This window comes from Urocampus carinirostris, chromosome 4 (assembly GCF_059441175.1).
Source record: "Urocampus carinirostris isolate Australia breed hairy pipefish chromosome 4, RoL_Ucar_1.0, whole genome shotgun sequence".
Taxonomy (NCBI): domain Eukaryota; kingdom Metazoa; phylum Chordata; class Actinopteri; order Syngnathiformes; family Syngnathidae; genus Urocampus; species Urocampus carinirostris.
The window spans coordinates 28643248-28663071 of NC_142352.1; the positions used below are offsets into that span (position 1 = coordinate 28643248).

The 19824-nt window shown below is 39.2% G+C and overlaps 1 protein-coding gene across 1 annotated transcript; it reads left to right on the forward strand.

Annotated features, from left to right (window-relative positions):
- The first annotated feature begins 200 nt into the window (after positions 1-200).
- slc67a1 (solute carrier family 67 member 1) lies at positions 201-19707 on the forward strand. Its single transcript, XM_088334033.1, has 10 exons — positions 201-672; positions 2228-2325; positions 5916-6061; positions 9012-9144; positions 11355-11461; positions 12411-12521; positions 12948-13048; positions 14320-14421; positions 16640-16760; positions 18460-19707. Exons 1-10 carry the CDS (start codon positions 517-519, stop codon positions 18645-18647), a joined length of 1263 nt encoding a protein of 420 aa, XP_088190159.1. The 5' UTR covers positions 201-516; the 3' UTR covers positions 18648-19707.
- Positions 19708-19824: the final 117 nt, after the last annotated feature.

The window sequence follows — 19824 nt, forward strand, 5'->3', positions numbered from 1 at the left end:
AAAAGGAAAAGGAAGATCAAAAGAGAGGAAAAAAATAACATAACTAAAAAATAAAGGGGGAAAAGAAAGACAAAATATGATGGGAAAGAAATAAAGGGCAGAGCGAAGAAAATGGACAAAAAATGTAAAATCAATAAATCAATAAAAAACATAAAGGAAAGCCAAAAAAGGAATAAAGTTAAGGGGGGATGTAGGGAAACACGGTTTGGGAGGCTACTTGGAGCAGCAGGATTTCGGGCAAACAAAAGCTCTTCCTTCATTTTAACAATGACAATGAACGGATTACATTTTTTGTCATGATTCCTGCTTCCCGTTTGTTAAACGTTTGACGTTCGTTTCCTTTTCGTTTCGGTTTCCGCTCCAAAGTTCATTTATTATAACAACTTAACTTGTTTGTACAGGAGAACGAACGACGTTATATTTCCATAGTTGACTTAGCGCCATTCTCCTTACTCGTGGGGAAATACAACAACGCTGGGCGGCTTTTTATTCTTTTGACGTTTTTTTGGAGACAACATGACTGCAAAAGGAGAAGCCAGCGACGAAACGGCATCGGTTAGCTTTAAAGCTAATGATGCCGTTCGTATGAAGAAGACGACAGTTATTTACGTGGTGTTTTTAATCGCCGCTCTGGATATAACATGGATGTTTATACAGTTCTCCATTACGCCCGTAAGTGTTTCAAGAAAGTTTGTGTTTTTTCATGAAGTGACCCAATCTTCCATGTGTCATTGATGCTATTGACAGCTTTCCGGGTTTGTAAACAAGTGTGACGTAGACTAGCTGCGCGCGCATTGTTGAGGCAGAACGGCGGAATGCAAGTCAAGTCAAATAAACATTTGTATAGCCCTTAATCACAATGAGTGTCAAAGGGCTGCACCGATTATTGCAAACCACAGACTATTATTACACCATCCTCTGATCTAAAACCTACATGAGAGCAGGGAAAATCTCAAAACCTCAACATGAGGTAAATAAATAAACCTTTTCTTTTTGTAAATAAAAATCCTCAACAGAACTTCCTTTTTCAGCTCTTGTTTTCTTCGTCCAAATACTCACTACAAAGTTTGTGTAACAGGAAGCTGTTTCATGCCAGTTTATACCAGCCGATTGTCGATACTAATGTCTTAAATAAGCACAAAGTATGCGCAAGCAGCAAGATAGCGACTTTATTTTTGTGATCAAAGTTCTTTTGATTGGTGCCACACATAGATTGTGCGAGGCAGTTTATGGAGCTTATGTGTGTGACATTTTCACCTCATATTCAGGAGAATTGACTTTCCTCAGCTTGCGCCCACCTTAAATATGTCGTTTGTTTTGGTGGGATCAGTAATATTGATGATCACGAGAATTTATCAATAATAATCTGAATTAAGAATTAATGAATGCATTATTATTAAATATATGTTATATAAAGTGCATATTACTGACAATGTTATCAATGTTATACGTTTTTTATTATATAAGATCTAGTACCTAGCACCAGTAGTAGCAACTTTACAGTCTATAGTAGGCATTGGTAGCAAACACTTAAGAGTATTTCTCTGACACTTATCCTACTTACACTTAGTAAGGCATTCTGAAATCAAGTACATCTAAACCAGATCACTATGATGATTTACAAGATAGGAAATGGGCACAAAAAATATCAGAGTAAGGTATTCTAGTTCTCATCTCTTTGTTCTGGTCAAAGTACAGACTCCATTGTTCGGAACTAGTGTATTTGTTTTTGATGCAGTTATTGTAACATTACTTGTAAACTTCTACTTGACCTAAAACAATCCAAATAAAATTGCAGCATTATGGGGGGTCTAAACAAGTTGCGTCATTTAGCATATAAATAACCTATATTTTAAGTTGACAATAGATGTATTATATGTTATTGCAACATCCATTGCAGCCTGGTCAACCTGGAAGGGGGGTTACCTCGTGCGCGGTCCCTTCTCAAGGTTAAATTCTCCTCATGTTGAGGTTTTTGAGTTTTTCCTTGCCCTCATATAGGTTTTAGATCAGAGGATGGTGTAATAATAGTCCGTGGTTTGCAATAATCTGTGGTCTGTGCAGCCCTTTCAGACTCTTTGTAATTAAGGGCTATAGAAACAAACATGACTTGACTTGTCTGTCATCGCTAGCACTATATACTATAAATTCTGCACATAAATTGAATGTATTTGCCTCACAGTTAAAAATGTACAATGTTAACATCTGTTTTTATCCTCCTTAACAGTATTTGGCGAACAAATTGGGCTTTGACACTTTGTGGTTTGGTTATTTGCAAACCACGGTTGGTCTCATCCAGCTTTTTGGAGGTCCTCTGTTTGGAAGGTAAGCGTCAAAGTCGATCGAATAGATTCACTAAAATAAGTGTTGCATGGTCTTGCCTGTGCAAGTCTAAATATGGCACCTGATGTTTGTAGAATATGACTTAAAAAGCAGTATCTACCTGTTTTTATTTATGATACCGTTCACAAATTTGGGGGTTGATTGGAAATATCCTTATTTTGGGAGGAAAAGCACTTTTTTCAATGAATATAAAATGAGAATAATCAGAAATACACTCCATAGATTGTTATTTTGCGAATGTCTGTTTTAATGCAATATCCACATAGGTTTGTTGAGTCCCATTTCCAGTAACCACCACTCCAGTGTTTTCATCTCATCTCATTAGCTGCACCGCTTATCCTCAGTAGGGTCGCGGGGGTGCTGGAGCCAATCCCAGCAATCATCGGGCAGTGGGCAGGGGACACCCTGAACTGGTTGCTAGCCAATCGCAGGGCACACAGGGACAGACAACTCGCTTGCTCATTCACACCTAGGGACAATTTGGACCGGCCAATCCACCTGATACGCATGTCTCTGGAATGTGGGAGGAAACCGGAGTGCCCGGAGGAAACCCACGCAAGCACGGGGAGAACATACAAACCCCGCACAGGAAGTCCGGTAGCTGGATTTGAACCCACACAGGAGGTTCCCAAGACCTTAGAACTGTGCCGCACACGCGCTAACCACTGCGACGCCGTGCTGCCACTCCAGTGTTTTATTAGTAAATTTTGTTTACCAATTTCGTTAAAAGGCTAATGGATGATCAGAAACCCTTGTGCAACTATGGTAGCACAGCTGAAAACGGTTTAGTTGGTTAGAAAAGCTAAAAAGGGGACTTTCCATTTGAGCTGGTCAAGTATCTGGAGTATCACACTTGTGGGTGTGATTTAAACTTTTATAATGGACAGAAAAACACCTTCATGTGAAACTCAACAGTTTATTTTTGTTTTAAGAATTGATGGATATCCCATACGAGAAATTGCAAGAAGCTGAAGATCTCCTTCAACGGTGTGTACTACTCCCCTTGGAGAACAGCACTAACAGGCTCTGGCCAGAGTACAAAGAAGTAAAAGGCACAATCAGCAAGATGACAAGTACATTAGAGTCTCTAGTTTGAAACATCGACGCCTTACAGGTTCTCAACTTGCAGTTCCCGGAAAACACCAGTGTCAACGTCTACAGTGAAGAGAAGACTCCAAGATAGTAGCTTTCAAGGTAGAATGGCAAAGAAAACGCCATATCTGGGACTGGTCAACAAAAGGACGAGATTAATATTGTCATGAACCAGAACAGGTTCTGGACCCAAACGCGTGACGTTTCTCACACAAGCCTTTTATTTTGCGGGAAATGGGGAGTCGTACACGTTAGGCAGCAGTCTGGCGTAAAAGATAGAAAGCCAGAGGCCGACGAGATCTATTCCAATTGCCTGAGTAGATATTGGACAGATGGGGTTGATACCGGAAAGGACGGGACAGACAGGAATGATAATGAAACAGGATATTGAAATAAAACAGGACAAACTAGACGGTAATGAAAACTGGAGAGAATTATAAACAGGACAAAAATAGACAGGAAAGAAACTGGAAACCAATATTATTTAGGACAAAAAAACGGGAACAATACTGTGCAGGAAATGCCAATAGGAAACAGGACCGAGTCAAACCCACGTCTTGCGGGGCAGACGTTCGTTGACAGACCGACAAACAAAGAGTGAGAGCACTGAGCTTAAATAGACGGAAAGCCAATCTGTCAATGAGCCGCAGCTGGCGCCACACGAGCGGGGCCAATTGGGCGCCATGGCAACTGTGACAAATATGGGCAAAAGAAAAGAGACATTTGACCAAAAAAGTGACTTTTTTATGGAAAACACAAAAATGTCTAGGTGATCTCAAATACTTGAATTGTAGTATACCATTGGAGGTGGCCATTTTGACAGTTTCTGTCAAGTGATGATGACATCACAGTTGCATGATTTCACTAAATGACGAATGATGGCTCTGCTTCAGAAAGCAGCTGATCCGTTATTGGTCGTTTGGCAAGCTTTGGGCAAATTCACTGGTATCATCTCTGGAGAGCAAATCTCAAAACGGCTGCTTCCAGAGATGCATAAAAACAGGTTGATATTGATTTTATGTTATATTCTACAAGCATAATACAAATCAAGGTGGGCCCCAGATAATTTCTTTTTGAAAAATATTATTTGAGTTTACCTTCCCTCTAAGACAGGGGTGGGCAAACTACGGTCCGCGGACCACAGGATTGTTAATATGGCCCACTAAACGAAAATGGTTTAAGTATATTTACATATATATAATAATGAATAAAGTAATACTACTAAAGAAATTACTATTTTTTGTGCTAGTTTTGTCCCTCTCCTCCCTTTGTGTGTTTACTTCAAAAATACTACTACTACAGAAATACCACAGTAATCTACAAAATTACTACAAAAATAAATATCAAATTTAGTGCTGAAAGACAAGGATCTAATATATTATTCAGCTTTCATTCTAAAAAAAATTATCACGACAAAAATACTACTACGGTAATACTACAACATAGAAATACTACTGCAAAATATTAGAAAAGTAATACTACAAAAAACTACAAACTTACTACAAAACTATATATCAGATTTAGTGATGGAGAACAGGGACCTAATATATATATATATTAAAAAAAAAAAAAAAAAAAAAATATATATATATATATATATATATATATATATATATATATTTTATTTTTGGTTTTTTTTTTCGTTTTGAAAATCAAAATGCAATTAAAAAAATACTACTACAGTAATAATGTAATACAGAGATATTACTACATAAATAATAATACATAAATACTACAAAAATAAATCCACTGTGATACTACAAATATATTATAAAACAATACGGCAGAAATACTACAAAAATACAAATAAACTACAAAACAAAATATCAAATTTAGTGCTTGAAGATAGGGACCTAATATATGATATTAATTTCATTCTGAAATAAATGCTACAAAAATACTACTGCCATAATACTATAATACAGAAACATTACTACAAAACATCCACAGTAATACTTCAGAAATATTTCAAACAACTGCAATGTTACTACAAAACTAAATATTAAATTAAGTGCTTGAAAACAGGGACCTGGTAAAATATTTTGCTTTTATTCTGAAAAAAAAATTACAGAAAGACAGTTATATTTTAATACAGAAGTACTATTTCAGGAATACTATTACAGAAATATTAAAATAAATACAACTGCAGTAATACTACAAAACTAAATATCGATATTTTGGTTTGAAACAGGGACCTAATATATTATTTTGATTTAATTGTGAACGTTTCAAAATCAATTGATGAACCTTATCTATTTAAAAACAAATATTAAAAAATACACTTCATGTAGCTATCTGCATGTACCGTATATTTATTCATAAACGAGAAAACATTGATAGTTCTCCAGGACTGGGCCCCTTGGCCACATGTTTTAACCCAGTGCTGCCTGTCATTCTAAATAGTTTGCCCACCCCTGCTTTAAGACATTTAGTGAGCATCTCTGAACGTGTTTTGTAGTTTTTCCTTTATTACGTTGTAGGTTTGCAGACGTTATCGGTGCCCGAGCAGCTCTGTCATTGGCCTGCGCTGCCAATATTGTTTTTTTCATCCTATTGGCTATAGCAGATTCTCCTGCCATGCTTTTTATCCACAAACTTCCCACAGTTGTCATGCATGTACTCCCAGGTGAGCAGCTCTCTTGAGCCACGCGTTATCCCACGCATTGAACTTTTATCCACTACAGTACCTAGCGAAATAATTGCCCAACCGAACTTTTTGTCATGTTGCCACATTTCAGGCTTCAAACTTAAAGTTAAAAAGCTGCAAATATTTTCTAAAAATCAACAACTTGTGATAGACAATTGTAAAGCGGAACCAAAATATTTCAAAATTTTAAATTATATTTACGACAAAAAGATTGAAAGGTAGGTGTTGCAAAAAGATTGCCCCCGTTATCTCTGCCAACTGACTCCAGAAGTTCGGCACTGACTTCTGAATGATCCAATGTTGAACTAAATGACAAACAGAGTGCACCTGGGTGCCATTAAGTCTCAGTTTGAATGCACCTGAACAGACAGCATTATGAAGTATTATGACAGAATTATGAACACCTGAAGTTGTGGAAATGTTAAAAGAATGAATGGGATAGAAGAAGATGGTGCAGCATTTATACATCTCCTGAAGCATTATGTGAGCAATAATATCAAAATAAAGAGAGCATAAAGCCACCAAGACCTGCCAGCACCTCTAAACTTTTACCCAAACAGAAAAAACTAATCAGAAAAGCAACCAAGAAGCCCATGATCACATTGGATGTCCTGCAGGCGTACACAGTTGAGGTGGGACAATCTGTACATTAGACAGCTATTAGTAGTACTCTGCATAAAAATGCCCTTTATGAAAGAGTTGCAAGGAAAAAAAAACCTTTCTGAAAGAATACTATTAAAATCCTGTTTGGCATTTGCAAGAAGCCACATGGAAGACAAAAATAGCATGTGGAACAAGGTGCTTTGGTCAGAGAGGACCAGAACAAACATTTTGGGGTGAATGCAAAGCGTCACGTTTGGTGTGAGAGTAATACTGCACATTTCCCTGAAAAATACCACCTCTCACTGTCAAATATGGGGGTGGCAGCATCATGCTCTTGGGTTGCTTTTCTTCAGCAGGGACTGGGAGGATCGTTAAAGTTGATGGGAAGATGGATGAAGCCAAATCCAGGGAGATTCTGGCAGAGAATCTGTTGGTGTCCGCAAGAGACCTGATAATGGGGTGCCGGTTCACCTTCCAACAGAAAAACGACCCTAAAAAAAGCAAAATCTACAGTTCAAAACTAACAATATAACAGTGTAAAAACGCCCAAGCCAAAGTCCATACCTCAATCCTATAGAGCATTTGTAGAAAGATCTGAAAAATACTGTGCACAAATGATAACCATCATACATTAAGGAACTTCAGCTGTTTTGTAAGGAAGAATGGGGACATATTTCTGTTTCCAGATATACAAAACGTATGAAGACATATCCAAAAAAGACTGTGATCGTAGCAAAAGGAGGCTGTACGAAGTATGAATCCAAAGGGGATCAATATTTTTGCAACGCCTACTTTTCATTTTGTTATGTGTTAGCGCAATACAAAATGTTGAATACATTTCGTTTGTGTTCACTATCTGTTGATTATTCGAAATTATTTTGAGTTTTTATCTTTGAGTTTGAAGCCTGTTCGTGGCAATAGGACAAAATGTTCTTAGGGGGGGCAATACTTTTACAAGGCACTGTTACGTAAACTGGACATTGTGTATTATTTACCACGGGTCTCAAACTCAATTTAGTTGGGGACTACCAGATATAGTTTGGGAGTTAGATTGGGCCAAAATTAGATTTTCCTCGGAAAAAAGTTCTGATAAAAATGTTTCATTGTTTTCAAATATCGTTTTATAAAATTCCTTTACACTAAATGAGATCTGAAAGAAAGAAAAAACAAAACATACATTTATCTGAAATCCGCTGGGGCTGCACTTAAAGGGACAGTGTGTATTATTTAGGGCCTTTTAGTGGTAAAGCGTGTCATTCATCAAAAAAACCCGAATATTAATTGAAATAATTGGCAAAATTACATGAACTATTATTTAAACATGCATTTTTAAAAGATTTCTATTTATGTGACTTAAGATGAGGCTCACCTAGAGGAAGCGGAAATCTCTAAAAATCATACCACTGAAGACCAAAAACCTGTCTTTTTATTCTTTATTTTTCCTTCCCCCCCCCAAAAAACAATTATTTTTGTTTTTATTCCCCTTTTTCTTTTCTTCAGTCCTTTCTTCAAGCTTTGCCTCATTCTCTTCCACATTTCTTCTTTCTTAAGTTAATTGTCTTTTTCCCTTTTTTTGATTGTTTTTCTTCGTTCTTTTTTCTTTCCTTCCTTCTCTCTTTGTTTTTCTTTCCTTGTTTTTCTCTTGCTTTTTTTCTTTACTCTTATCTCTTGTTTGTTTCTTCTATCTTTTCTTTCACTCTTTTTGTCTTTTTACCTTTTTTGTTTGGTTTTCTTCATTCTTTTTTCTTTCCTTCCTTCTTTCTTTCTGTTTTTATTTCCTGCTTTTTTCTCTCGCTTTTTTCTTCTTTTCTTTTACATCTTCTTTGTTTCTTCTATCTTTTCTTTCCTTCTTTTTCTTTGCAAAAGGCTGGTTAATAGGGGAAAGAAAATGATGCTTTATGGTCACTTTGAGTCTCTGTTGTTTGTATTATTTTGCTGCTTTGTAACACTACAAAACAGCAACATCTAATGGTCAAATATTACACATTGTCCCTTAAACTTTTATATTAACTAGTGTCCTGAGGGCCGCAATTGGCCCCGGGGCTGCAAGTTTGAGACCCCTGATTTAGCTCTAAAACTGCTAAACCTGTGAAAGGTTGGGGGAAAAAAAATAAGAAAGAAAAATGATGCTTTAAGGTAACTTTGAGTCTTTGTAGTTTGCAATCTCCCTTGCGCATTGTAGCACTCGATTTTGGTTGCACTACACAGCGGCATGTATTGGTCAAATATTACACAGTGTTCTTTTAAGTTAGCATGCACTGTTTTACTTAAGAGCTTTGCAAAACATAACTAAACATGCTCCGCATTTCCGACTCTTTGTCTGCAGCTTGCCAGATGGTTGTCGCAGACCTTTCAGAGCCTGAGAAACGTGCCGATGCTCTTTCCAAACTAGGTCTTTGTTTCGGCTTTGGAATGATTATTGGCTCTACTTTGGGTGGCCATCTTGTCACACGATATGGGTGAGTGGGACACCATCTTTTTCAGGGGGATGATAAACACTATCAGAAACCTATTTCACACCTAGGCCTTAAGTGATGGATGTTAGTGATGTGTCATTCTCCAACCAACTGGCTGTGTTAGCCGGCTCTTTAAAGTGAACCACAGGAGCGGCCTGCCCACCAATCAAGAGCCGGTTCCCTTTGAGACATTTTTTTTCCTCTTGTGATTGGCCAATATGCATGTTTTTAGGGATTCTGAGTTGTTGACTTTAAATTTATATTTAAAAAAGGTTCAAATTGTCCATCCATCCATTTTCTTCTGCTTATCCGGGGTCGGGTGGCGGGGGCTGCAGCCTCAGCAGGAACGCCCAGACCTTCCTATCCCCTACCACTTCATCCAGCTCATCCAACGAGATCTCGAGGTGTTCCCAGACCAGCCTAGAGACGTGTATCCTGGATAGTCCTCGGGGACTCCTGCCAATGGGAAATGCCTAGAACACCTCCTGGGGCAGGCGTTCAGGAGGCATTCTTATTCGATGCCCAAGCCACCTCAACTGGCTCCTATCAATGCGGAGGAGCAACAGATGACAGAGCTTCTCACCCAATCTCTAACGGAGAGCCAAGACACCCTGTGGAGGAAACTCATTTCATCTGGTTGTATCCGGGATATTGTTTTTTCGGTCATGACCCATAGTTCATGACCATAAGTGAGGTTAGTAACATAGATCGACCCTTCGGCACAGGTCCTTCACCACGGTGGTCTGGTACAGTGTCCGCATGACAGCAGACTCTGCGCTGATCTGTCTGTCAATCTCCCGATCCATCCTACCCTCAATCGTGAAAAAGACCTCGAGATACTTGAACTCCCCCACCTGTAAAACTGGTGACATTTTTCAATGCCAGCAAGCTTGCGTTTAGACGCCAACTCGGAATCTGATTGGCTAAACCAAGACTTTCTCGAAGACTGATATGAAGGGATTTCTGAGCCTAGCAACAATTAATGGCTGAAATGTAATTGATTAAATGCTTAAATATGAAAGCACACATCTGGAAGTAGCGCAACCAGGGAGACGCAATAAAAGGAACCTGACAATTTGGAATTATTTGCTAAGTATTGATGGATAAAATGATGATTTAGATATTTGCGGCAAGGTGATCGAGTGGTTAGCGTCTAGCTTCGGAGTGTTCATGGGTTTGAATCCAGCCACCAGCCTTTCTATATGGAGTTTGCATGTTCTCCCCAGGCCTGCTAGGGTTTCTTCTGGACTCTCCGGTTTTCCCCCATAGTGACTCCAAAAACAGGTATAAGTGAGCGTATTTATGTCTCTGTGTGCCCTGCTGGCAACCAGTTAAGGGTGTCCCCTGCCCACTGCTCGAAGACAACTGGGATGGGCCCCAGCACCCGCGCGTCCCTACTGAAGATATGCAGATAATCATTGGTTGGTTGGGTGGTTAGTCGGTTAGTTCATTAAGATATTTTTAGGCCAGCAAAGAAGGCCTTGTAGGCCCTCACGGCCCACCTATGCCAGAAGAAAAGATAAATACACCTGAGTCACTATTCTTCCGACAGTACTTTGTATTTTCTTTCATGCTAATTTTTCTTTTTCTCCCATCCAATCCAATTCCCAGTACTTGGGTCGCGGTAGGCGCCAATAATCACTGCAATTTGAAGCCGTCAGTTCACATTGATGATCAAAATTATAATCTGACATTACGATAGTTTTTTGTATATAAAAGATTTTCATTTAAAGTACAGTACTTTTATTTATTGAACAAATTCCTGAGCTTGTCAATATGGTTTCAATGTAAAATAATGTTTTTTATTGCATAATAATTGTAAAAAATGCACGTTCCTTTTAGAAGAAGAAGAAGAATTTACTTTTATTGCCATTCTTTGTAACCATGCACACAGAACGAAATGTCGATACACCTGACCCGTACAGTTAAACTGTAGCGAGCCGATGCAGCCGCAGCCAAACAGGGCGCAGCCATTTTAGTCATGACCAAACCCCCCAATTCCAACCCTTAATGCTGAGCGCCAAGCAGGGAGGCAATGAGTACCAATGTTGTAAGTCTTAGGTATGACTCGGCCGAGGCTTGAACCAGCGACCTTCCAGTCTCAGAGCGGGCGCCCTACCATCTAGGCTACCGGGCTGGAACACAACCCACCGCAAAATGAAGAGGGATTACTGTATTATTCTACAAAATGATCAATTGATCTTGTTTCCTAGGGAGAGAATTGCTGCGTATGGTGGCGCTGCCGGAAGTACATTAAGTCTGCTGTTGGTATTAAGCTTTATCCCGCAAAGCACGAAAAGTCCAACCATCAAAACAGAATGTAAGCAACACTTGAGTTTCCCAAACATGTTTTTGGGAAATTATATTTTAAAAAAATAGATATTGTACGGGGCAGCACGGCAGCGCAGTGGATACCGCGTGTGCGGCACAGTTCTAAGGTCTTGGGAACCTCCTGTGTGGGTTCAAATCCAGCTACCGGACTTCCTGTGCGGAGTTTGTATGTTCTCCCTGTGCTTGCGTGGGTTTCCTCCGGGCACTCCGGTTTCCTCCCACATTCCAAAGACATGCATTTCAGGTGGATTGGCCGGTCCAATTGTCCCTAGGTGTGAATGAGCGAACGAGTTGTCTGTCCCTGTGTGCCCTGCGATTGGCTGGCAACCAGTTCAGGGTGTCCCCTGCCCACTGCCCGATGATTGCTGGGATGGGATCCAGCACCCCCGTGACCCTACTGAGGAGAAGCGGTGCAGCTAATGAGATGAGATGAGATATATTGTACGTTGGCTACAACTCTTTAGCAAAATTGTTGACCTAATTAGAGAAAGGGTCAGGTGTATCGACATTTCGTTCTGTGTGCATGGTTACAAAGAATGGCAATAACTCCAAATTAACACTGAAAATGAAACATTCTTTTTTCGTAAAGAACTTTTATTAATTAAAACATATATATATATATATATATATATATATATATATACGCATTGATTTGAATAACAAGAAAAAGTACATGAACTATCATATACGCATGAAATATTTAGGAATTTGTATTTATTTACATAACATGAGCCTCTCTCACACACACACACATAAAGATATATATATGTGTGTGTGTGTGTGTATTGAAATAAGAAAAATAATGATGGCCAAAGATAACAACATTTTTCAACAAATTTGATTTAATTACAGTGTAGTTTAATCCTGCCAGCTTGTCTGCAGTCACGGAATACGGTATTCTCTAATATTCATGTTCTTGTAATTCCTGCCCTTTACAGCTGAGGCCAAAAGCAAGTCGATATTCAGTGTGAGCCAGATCACAAGACTGATGAAGTTTCCAGGAGTGACGTCAACCTTTGTTGTGAAGATTGTTACTGGATTACCGTCAGGTGAGAGATTGTCTTTTTCATTTTCGCCCAGCAATATTAAAGGGACATTGTGTATTAAGCACCTCCTAGTGTGTAAAAAGCCATCATTTATTGAGAGCAAACAATATGGATTTAAACAATTCGCAAAGAAAAACATGAACTAAACGTGCAATCATCTAAACGTGCAACCATAAAGGGAAATACCGCTACCAAAACCACAACAAATGTTTGTTATTATTACTTTTTTAAAATCATGTATGAGTTCATGATATTTTTACCTTTTTCGTTGGCCGGGCCGGATTATAAAGCTTGGTGGGGCCCATCAGCCGTAGTTTGCCCACCCCTGCACAACACAATGCAGTGACTTCTAGTGGTCAAACAGTACACAGTGTCCCTTTAAGAACATCACAACATTTAGGTAACTGCTTGTTGTTGTGTTTTATGAAGTAATTTTCCAAGTGATGTTCTCGATAATTGCGTTGGAGTTCTTCAAGCTGACGCCTGAGCAAAACGGATACATGATGGCGTACTTTGGAATATCCCAGATGGTAAGGCCATTTCAAACAATTGTCTGCAGTGAAAATAAAAGAAGTATTTTGTTCTTATTGCAACAAAGTATCATATTTTCTGCACTATAGTGTGCATTAGATTATAAAGCGCACCCTCAAAAAATAGTAATTTGTCATATATTTGAGACTACAGTAACAGCTACTTCTTGATTCGGCTCTTTATACAATTGCTGTATTTATCACTGCAATGATGAATCATTTGATAAGTGTCGCCAGCCAAAATCTTACAACATTGTATACAATGGGATTCGGACCTAGGATGTGGCGGTGAGAGCACCTACCCTTTTAGACCAGTAGTGATATAGATAAGCTCTAAAGCTTGCTTTGTATATTATCTCATTATCACACTATTTTTACAGTGCCAGAAAAACTGATTTGCATAGTGCATTTTGATTTGCATAGTGCATTCTGTTCTGCATTGTGATAGGTTAAACAGTCCGTCCACTTTTTCGCCTGTGCATTTTAATGTTACGGTTTTATTGAAAGACTTTCAGTTTTCTCCATTCTCTTAACATTAGTTTCTAGCACCATGAATGGTTGCAGCTAATTGCTCTCTGCAGGGTGAACTTTCTTCATGTGTTCATGAAAATCTACCTACAATAGCAGACCAATTTACCACACATATGAAACCTGGCATTGTCCTTTTCTGTTATTTAAAACGAAAAGTCCATACCGTACTGCGCTCCCAGTTTGCCGATGTCATATTTAGCTTCTAAAACGTGTGCATACCTAGATTTGGCCCTATTTTCTGCCTAGAAGGCCAGACGCAGCAACAGGCCAGGTAGGGTAAGGTGCTAAAATTGTGCCTGTCAGTCACTCATTCGGGTATCAACTTAGAGTGGCCGAGGGTGCTGAGTGAGAGAGAAGTGCTGCTCCATCTTCATAGAGAAGCGGCGCTTTGAGGAAATTGGTGGAGGGGTGAAGTATCAATTCCAGGACAATAGCACTCATCCCATCCAATTACTAGCCTAATATCAATAGAATCAATCATATTGATTCTTGCATCGATCCGCCCACCCGTTATCTGTACCTCTAGTGGTAAAGTGTCAGCGCTCTCACCGCCACTTAGCCGGGTTCGAATTCCATTATATACAATCCGATGTTTATCAAGTCATTGCGCAAATACAGTAGCATACCGTAAATCCTTCTGCACATATATGTATATGCATTTTCTAGTCATATTGGGGTTTTTGGGTGCGCCTTATAGTCCGGAAAATACGGTCACTGAATCCAAAGCCTTTTTTTTTCAGGTGGTTCAAGGAGGCGTGATCGGGCGACTCACAGCAAGATACTCAGAGACTTCACTGCTACTTCTGTCCATTGGAATATTTGCTTTGGTGGGCCTGGCTCAGGTACACACTCAATCGCACACGTGTATAGTCATTCTGCACTGTGGAATGGGGGACTTCTGGGTAATAAGAAAAAAAAAAACCTAAGAAAATGAATACATTTAATACCAAAGTCTTTACACGGATAGTTTAAAATCGTCTGATTTTTAAATTATTTTAAATTTACTCAAAACTGTGGACTTGCACACTAGTGTGATGCATAGCAGCCCAACAGGGTACAACCCAACAATTTCCCTGTTGTGCAACGTCCCCCTCACTTACAAGGGACCTCCTATTTACTCCTGAGTTACTTAGAAAGAAAATAAATTACAGTAATGGAAATAATACTTGAAGCTTGTTTTTAGGCAATGTTGATAAGTTTTAGATTAACCTATTAAATGTTATGACTTTGAAAATGCCTTTAATTATTGGCGAGAAGCAAATAAAAGCATGTATGAAGGTTTTCGACTGATATATTTCCTTATGTGACGAACAAACATACATATCTCATGACAGGTTTGTGTTCATATGTATTTTTTTCTGCCATCCTTTCATCAGAAGTCTTCTACTTCATATAAAGTGAGGAAAAAGGTATTTAATCTATCAACAATTGTTCTCCCACTTGAAAAGATGGAGGCCTGTAATTATCATCATGATTATAGATCAGGCCCTTGAGCCACATGCGGCCCATCAGGCTTTTCCACCCAGCCCACCAAACAAAACATTAAAGATATCATGATAATGTGTATTAAATGGTTGAAAATAAGTACTGCTGTAATTTCCGGTCTTTATTAATTAACCCGCGTCGGACTATATGCTGCAACCAACTAATTTCTAGAAGGAAAAAACATTTTGTACATACTATTAATATCAAACCAGCAGCACGGCCGCGCAGTGGCTAGCGGGTGTGCGGCACAATTCTGAGGTCATGGCATCAAACTTTACTGTTTGGAGTTTGCATGTTCTCCCCGTGCCTATGTGGGTTTCCTCTGGGCACTCCGGTTTTCTTCCACATTTCAAAAACATGCATTTCCGGTTAATTGGCCGGCCTAAATTGTCCCTAGGTGTAAATGAGCGAGTGAGTTGTCTGTGCCATGCGACTGGCTGGCAACTAGTTCAGGGTGTCCCCTGCCCACTGCCCGAAAATAGCTGGGATGGGCTCCAGCACCCCCACGACCCTATTGAGGATAAGCCGTCCAGATAATGAAATGTGAATTTCCCTGTGGGGTTGAATAAAGTATCTATCTATCTATCTATCTATCAAATCAAATTAAATCTGTTTGTAAAGCACTTTTCAGGCAAAAATGGCCACTCAAAGTGCTGTATAAAAATATTTAGCACGCAGCAAGACAGTAAATTACCCCATCTCCGAAAACCCCAAACAACTCATACACATGAACACACATTGTTGAAAATACAATAAGAAGAAAACAAGTAGTTATGAGATAAAATATGATTATGCCAAGGCACAGAATAACCATGTGAGAAAAGCAACCTGTGGGAGGCTTATGCACACCGAAAAGGATGGCAGCCGATAGCCTCAGAATTTTCAGGCATTGAACCACATCCTACCAGTGTAGTACCCCCAAATGAGGAAATTCTGAAATATAAAAAATATAAATTAAAAAACACAAAAGAAACAACTGCAAACACTCAAAATAAGGAGAGAAGACATCAATGGATTTTGAACTTGCAAGGAGGACCAGGAGAAAAGCTCTCAGATAAGAAAATTCTATCCCTTCCTAAAGCTCTCCTACAAGCCTCTCTTATTATTAAATCTTTAAGGTATGAAAAAAAAACAGATCGGTCCTAAAGGGTGTGGAAATCAAAGAACATTATAGTGACAATGATGCCATTGTCAGAACAATGAACAACAGTGAGCTCAAATAAGCAAATGGCATCCCGTGGAATCTCCTTCGCCTCCTTGTCCAATAGTAACAAATTTCGCACATACAAAACGCGCACTTGACTATAAGCCGCACGTTGCCAACATTGAATCATGAGAATTATACAAAGACGGACTGTTCACAAAAATAGTTTTCGAAGTTTTAATCAAACACACTCGGGGAAAGGTACAAAGACGACAACATAATTGACACAGGGATAAAAAAGGCGCAAGTGGGAGAAATTGCACGGGGTTTGAAATTGGTGGGTTAATACTACTACACACGTTTCCCGTTTATACAAAGGACAATGATATCGATACCGAAATATTCCGTCTCGATTTGTTTTGTGGCTGCAGGCGTTCATGCAGAATGTGTTCCACTTCTGCCTCACTGTGGTGCCCATGATGTTTGCGCTCAGCGTCTTCAATGTCATCACGGACAGTTTGCTTACCAAGAGCGTGCCTTCATCCGAGACCGGTAAGATCATGTCGAAACAAGACACAAGTGAAAGGATTTCGTTGGAGTTCACAAAGGGTTTTTATTGATAGCTTTGGGTGGGCGATACTGGGATCCAATACGAGCTAATACATGGTACTGATCCGATACTTTTTGCTTGGAAATGTCCTGATCATCGAATAATTGAATCTTCCCCTCTGAGTTAGTTTTATATTTACGATAAACACAAAACAAAGATTTTAGGCACTGAAAATGATTCAGGTTTTGTGTAACCCAATTCAGGGTATTACACCTCTTGGTTCTTCCAGGAGCTTGGAGAACAATTAACCGAACAACGAAATTAAAAATCTTTGAACATTTACAACAACACAAAAAATATTTACAGAATATTGTGTCAAATTAAATAAAGTCAAGTTTATTAATGTTTATTTGTAAAGCCCTCTAATTACAAGAAGTCTCAAAGGGCTGCACAAACTATTACTGACTATAATTACACCATCCCCTGATCTAAAACCCACATGAGGGCAAGGAAAAACTCAAAAACCTCAACATGAGGAAAATAAAGAAACCTCGAGAAGGGACTGCACAAGAGGTCAAGAAAAATTGGATGATTCTTTCAGTAGTTTTCTCTCACAGGTAAAATTTCAGTTGGGGTTTAGTCAGTCATAGTCAAGGGAATTCCAGAAAGGAAAATTACTACCCAAAGATCACGGGTGAACGGTAGTAAAGTTCTATCCTCCATGTGGGTAGCTCTCCATAAATGTTGACTGCGAGGGTTCCAGGGCAGATGACTGGAGGACCCAGGTCTACCTCGTAGAACCCGGGGTGCTCAGTCTTAGGGGGGTTTAAAAACCTGACCTGTATAAAGAACAGGCTTAAGATTAAAAAAAATAGAACACAGTCCTAAGTTCTAGTATCGTCCTATTAGCATAATGCCCTACAAACGTATCTTAAAATGTGTTACAAAAACGAACAAGTTGTAATTTTCATTTACAAACTCTGTCAAAATGTAACAATGGTCATTTTCACAAAACACCCCGCTTTTAAGGCAGTAAATTAGAATAGAAGTTTGGTTTTTGTTTTTTAACACAAGAGAAATGCTTTTTGAAAAATAAAAACGTCAAGAATTCAAGTAGAAACGTAGACAAAACTTATACGGGGTGGCATTGGCTCAGGAGGTAGAGCGCTCGCAAGAGGTCGCAAGTTCGATTCCCGGCTCCTTCGTGTTATATTTCTATTTCAAAGTGTCCTTGGGGAAGACACTGAATCCCTAATGCCCCCAATAAGCTGGTTGCCGCCTTGCATGGCTGACTCCCTATCGGTGTGTGAGAATGGGTAAAAGTGAAGCACATTATAAAGCGCTTTGGGAGGTCTTCATTGACTTGAAAAGCGCTATATAAATGCGGACCATTTACCACACACGCCCACTAGCTTAGCACTCATCATGAAAAGAACTTTCCAGAATTAGCTTACAAAACTATGGGGTCTTTCCTGATTAGAAAGTGCAACATATGGCTTGTTAGGCGGTTGGTAGACTTCCAGAAGGACATTTTGAGCATTTTACATTCTTCGATATTCGGATTGATCAATAGCAAAGCGGTTTAAAAACCAGTAAAAAAGGTAAAGCCTGCAAAACTGCTAACAATTGCCCCCCTACTTTCCTTTAATGCATTTTGATATACACGTTTCACCAAGTATTTCCTTCTGCTTCTTTGTCCAGGCACAATGTTGGGATTGTGCGCATCGGTCCAGCCTTTACTTCGCACAGTCGGACCGACCATCGGCGGCTTTCTCTATGTGAATTATGGCATTTTCTCTATAGGGTTTCTTCAGTTTCTTATAAATACTGCTGTGTTTATGTACCTGCTACAGCATTGGTTTAACAAGAAAAAAGAATCGAAGGAATGAGGACTATCAAAGTGTGATTTCTTTTTTAATAAAATTCCTATTTCAACAACCTTTAACGTGTCACAAGTACAAAGTAACTAGATTATTTTTAACCCACCTTGGTGTGTTAAATTTGGTACACCACCTTCCTCCAGAGGGCGCCAACCAGGAACTGGACATACCTAAGCCTAATAAACACAATCTTGTCCCTCATTATACCAAGCCTTTGTATTGGCTGATGGGACAGCACACTATGTCAGGTCGCTTCGGTTTCTTGTCCCGGTGTTCGAATAAAAAGGTCCCTCTGCCGCTTCTGGTTCCTGTCCCTTGGCCAAGGTTCCTGGACACCTATCCAATTATTTCATTTATGTATAAATATACATGCAGATATCTACATTATGATTGGTTGGATGGATCCCTTAATTACTAGGGTTGTAGGGGCACCATTTCCTGGGGTGACGATGGGGACTAAGTTGGCACCCCAAAAAAACTGTTAGTAGTAATTTACTTATTGTCATGTGTTGACCATTTTTGTTTAATGGGCCTTATGAAAAAAACAAATGAGCCACATGCGGCCCGCGAAAAAATGCATCATTGGAGATCATTTTGTAAGGTCATTCAAATGTGTCCGAGTATATTGTCACTATCGCACGAGCTTTCCAGCTATGTTAGGTTTATGTAATTAGAACATTACCGGTACTTTTATAATCACGACTTATTTAGTAACTTATGTTTATCCACAAATGTGAATTAAGTATTTACTCGTTGTATTCGTACGATGTTTGAATGTATCCTTTCAATGTCAGTACTTTCCCAGCAATGGTCTTCCAATGAGTCAGCCCATATCACACAACCTTCAAAATCCAGCTGCGTTCAGTTTTAACAGTTTTCATTGCGTAGGAATCCCTCCCGGTAAAATTACAGTCTATATAAATTTTATTTTATCAAATCCACGCCTTTTATCTTTAAGAGGGGTGAGACATTTTTCGATGCCTTTTGGGGGATAAGAATCTTGATCACTGGCCCTGAGTATTCTGTTTTGGTTTTGTAACTTTGTAATAAAAGTCCTCAACTAACCTGCTCTCTTCAGCTTTTTTCTTCGTCCAAACGTTCAGTCTGGTTCCGGGTGTTAAACATGCGGCAAGACAGGGAATGTCTACAACAACAATTTCGATATAAAGACTACCTTCACCAGATT

Bases quoted from the DNA above. Each gene is read 5' to 3' on its own strand.
- slc67a1 (XM_088334033.1), top strand. From the start codon at position 517: ATGACTGCAAAAGGAGAAGCCAGCGACGAAACGGCATCGGTTAGCTTT. The intron at 2,326-5,915 runs GTAAGCGTCAAA...ATTACGTTGTAG, and splicing joins GGAGGTCCTCTGTTTGGAAG to GTTTGCAGACGTTATCGGTG. The intron at 13,049-14,319 runs GTAAGGCCATTT...TTTTTTTTTCAG, and splicing joins ACTTTGGAATATCCCAGATG to GTGGTTCAAGGAGGCGTGAT.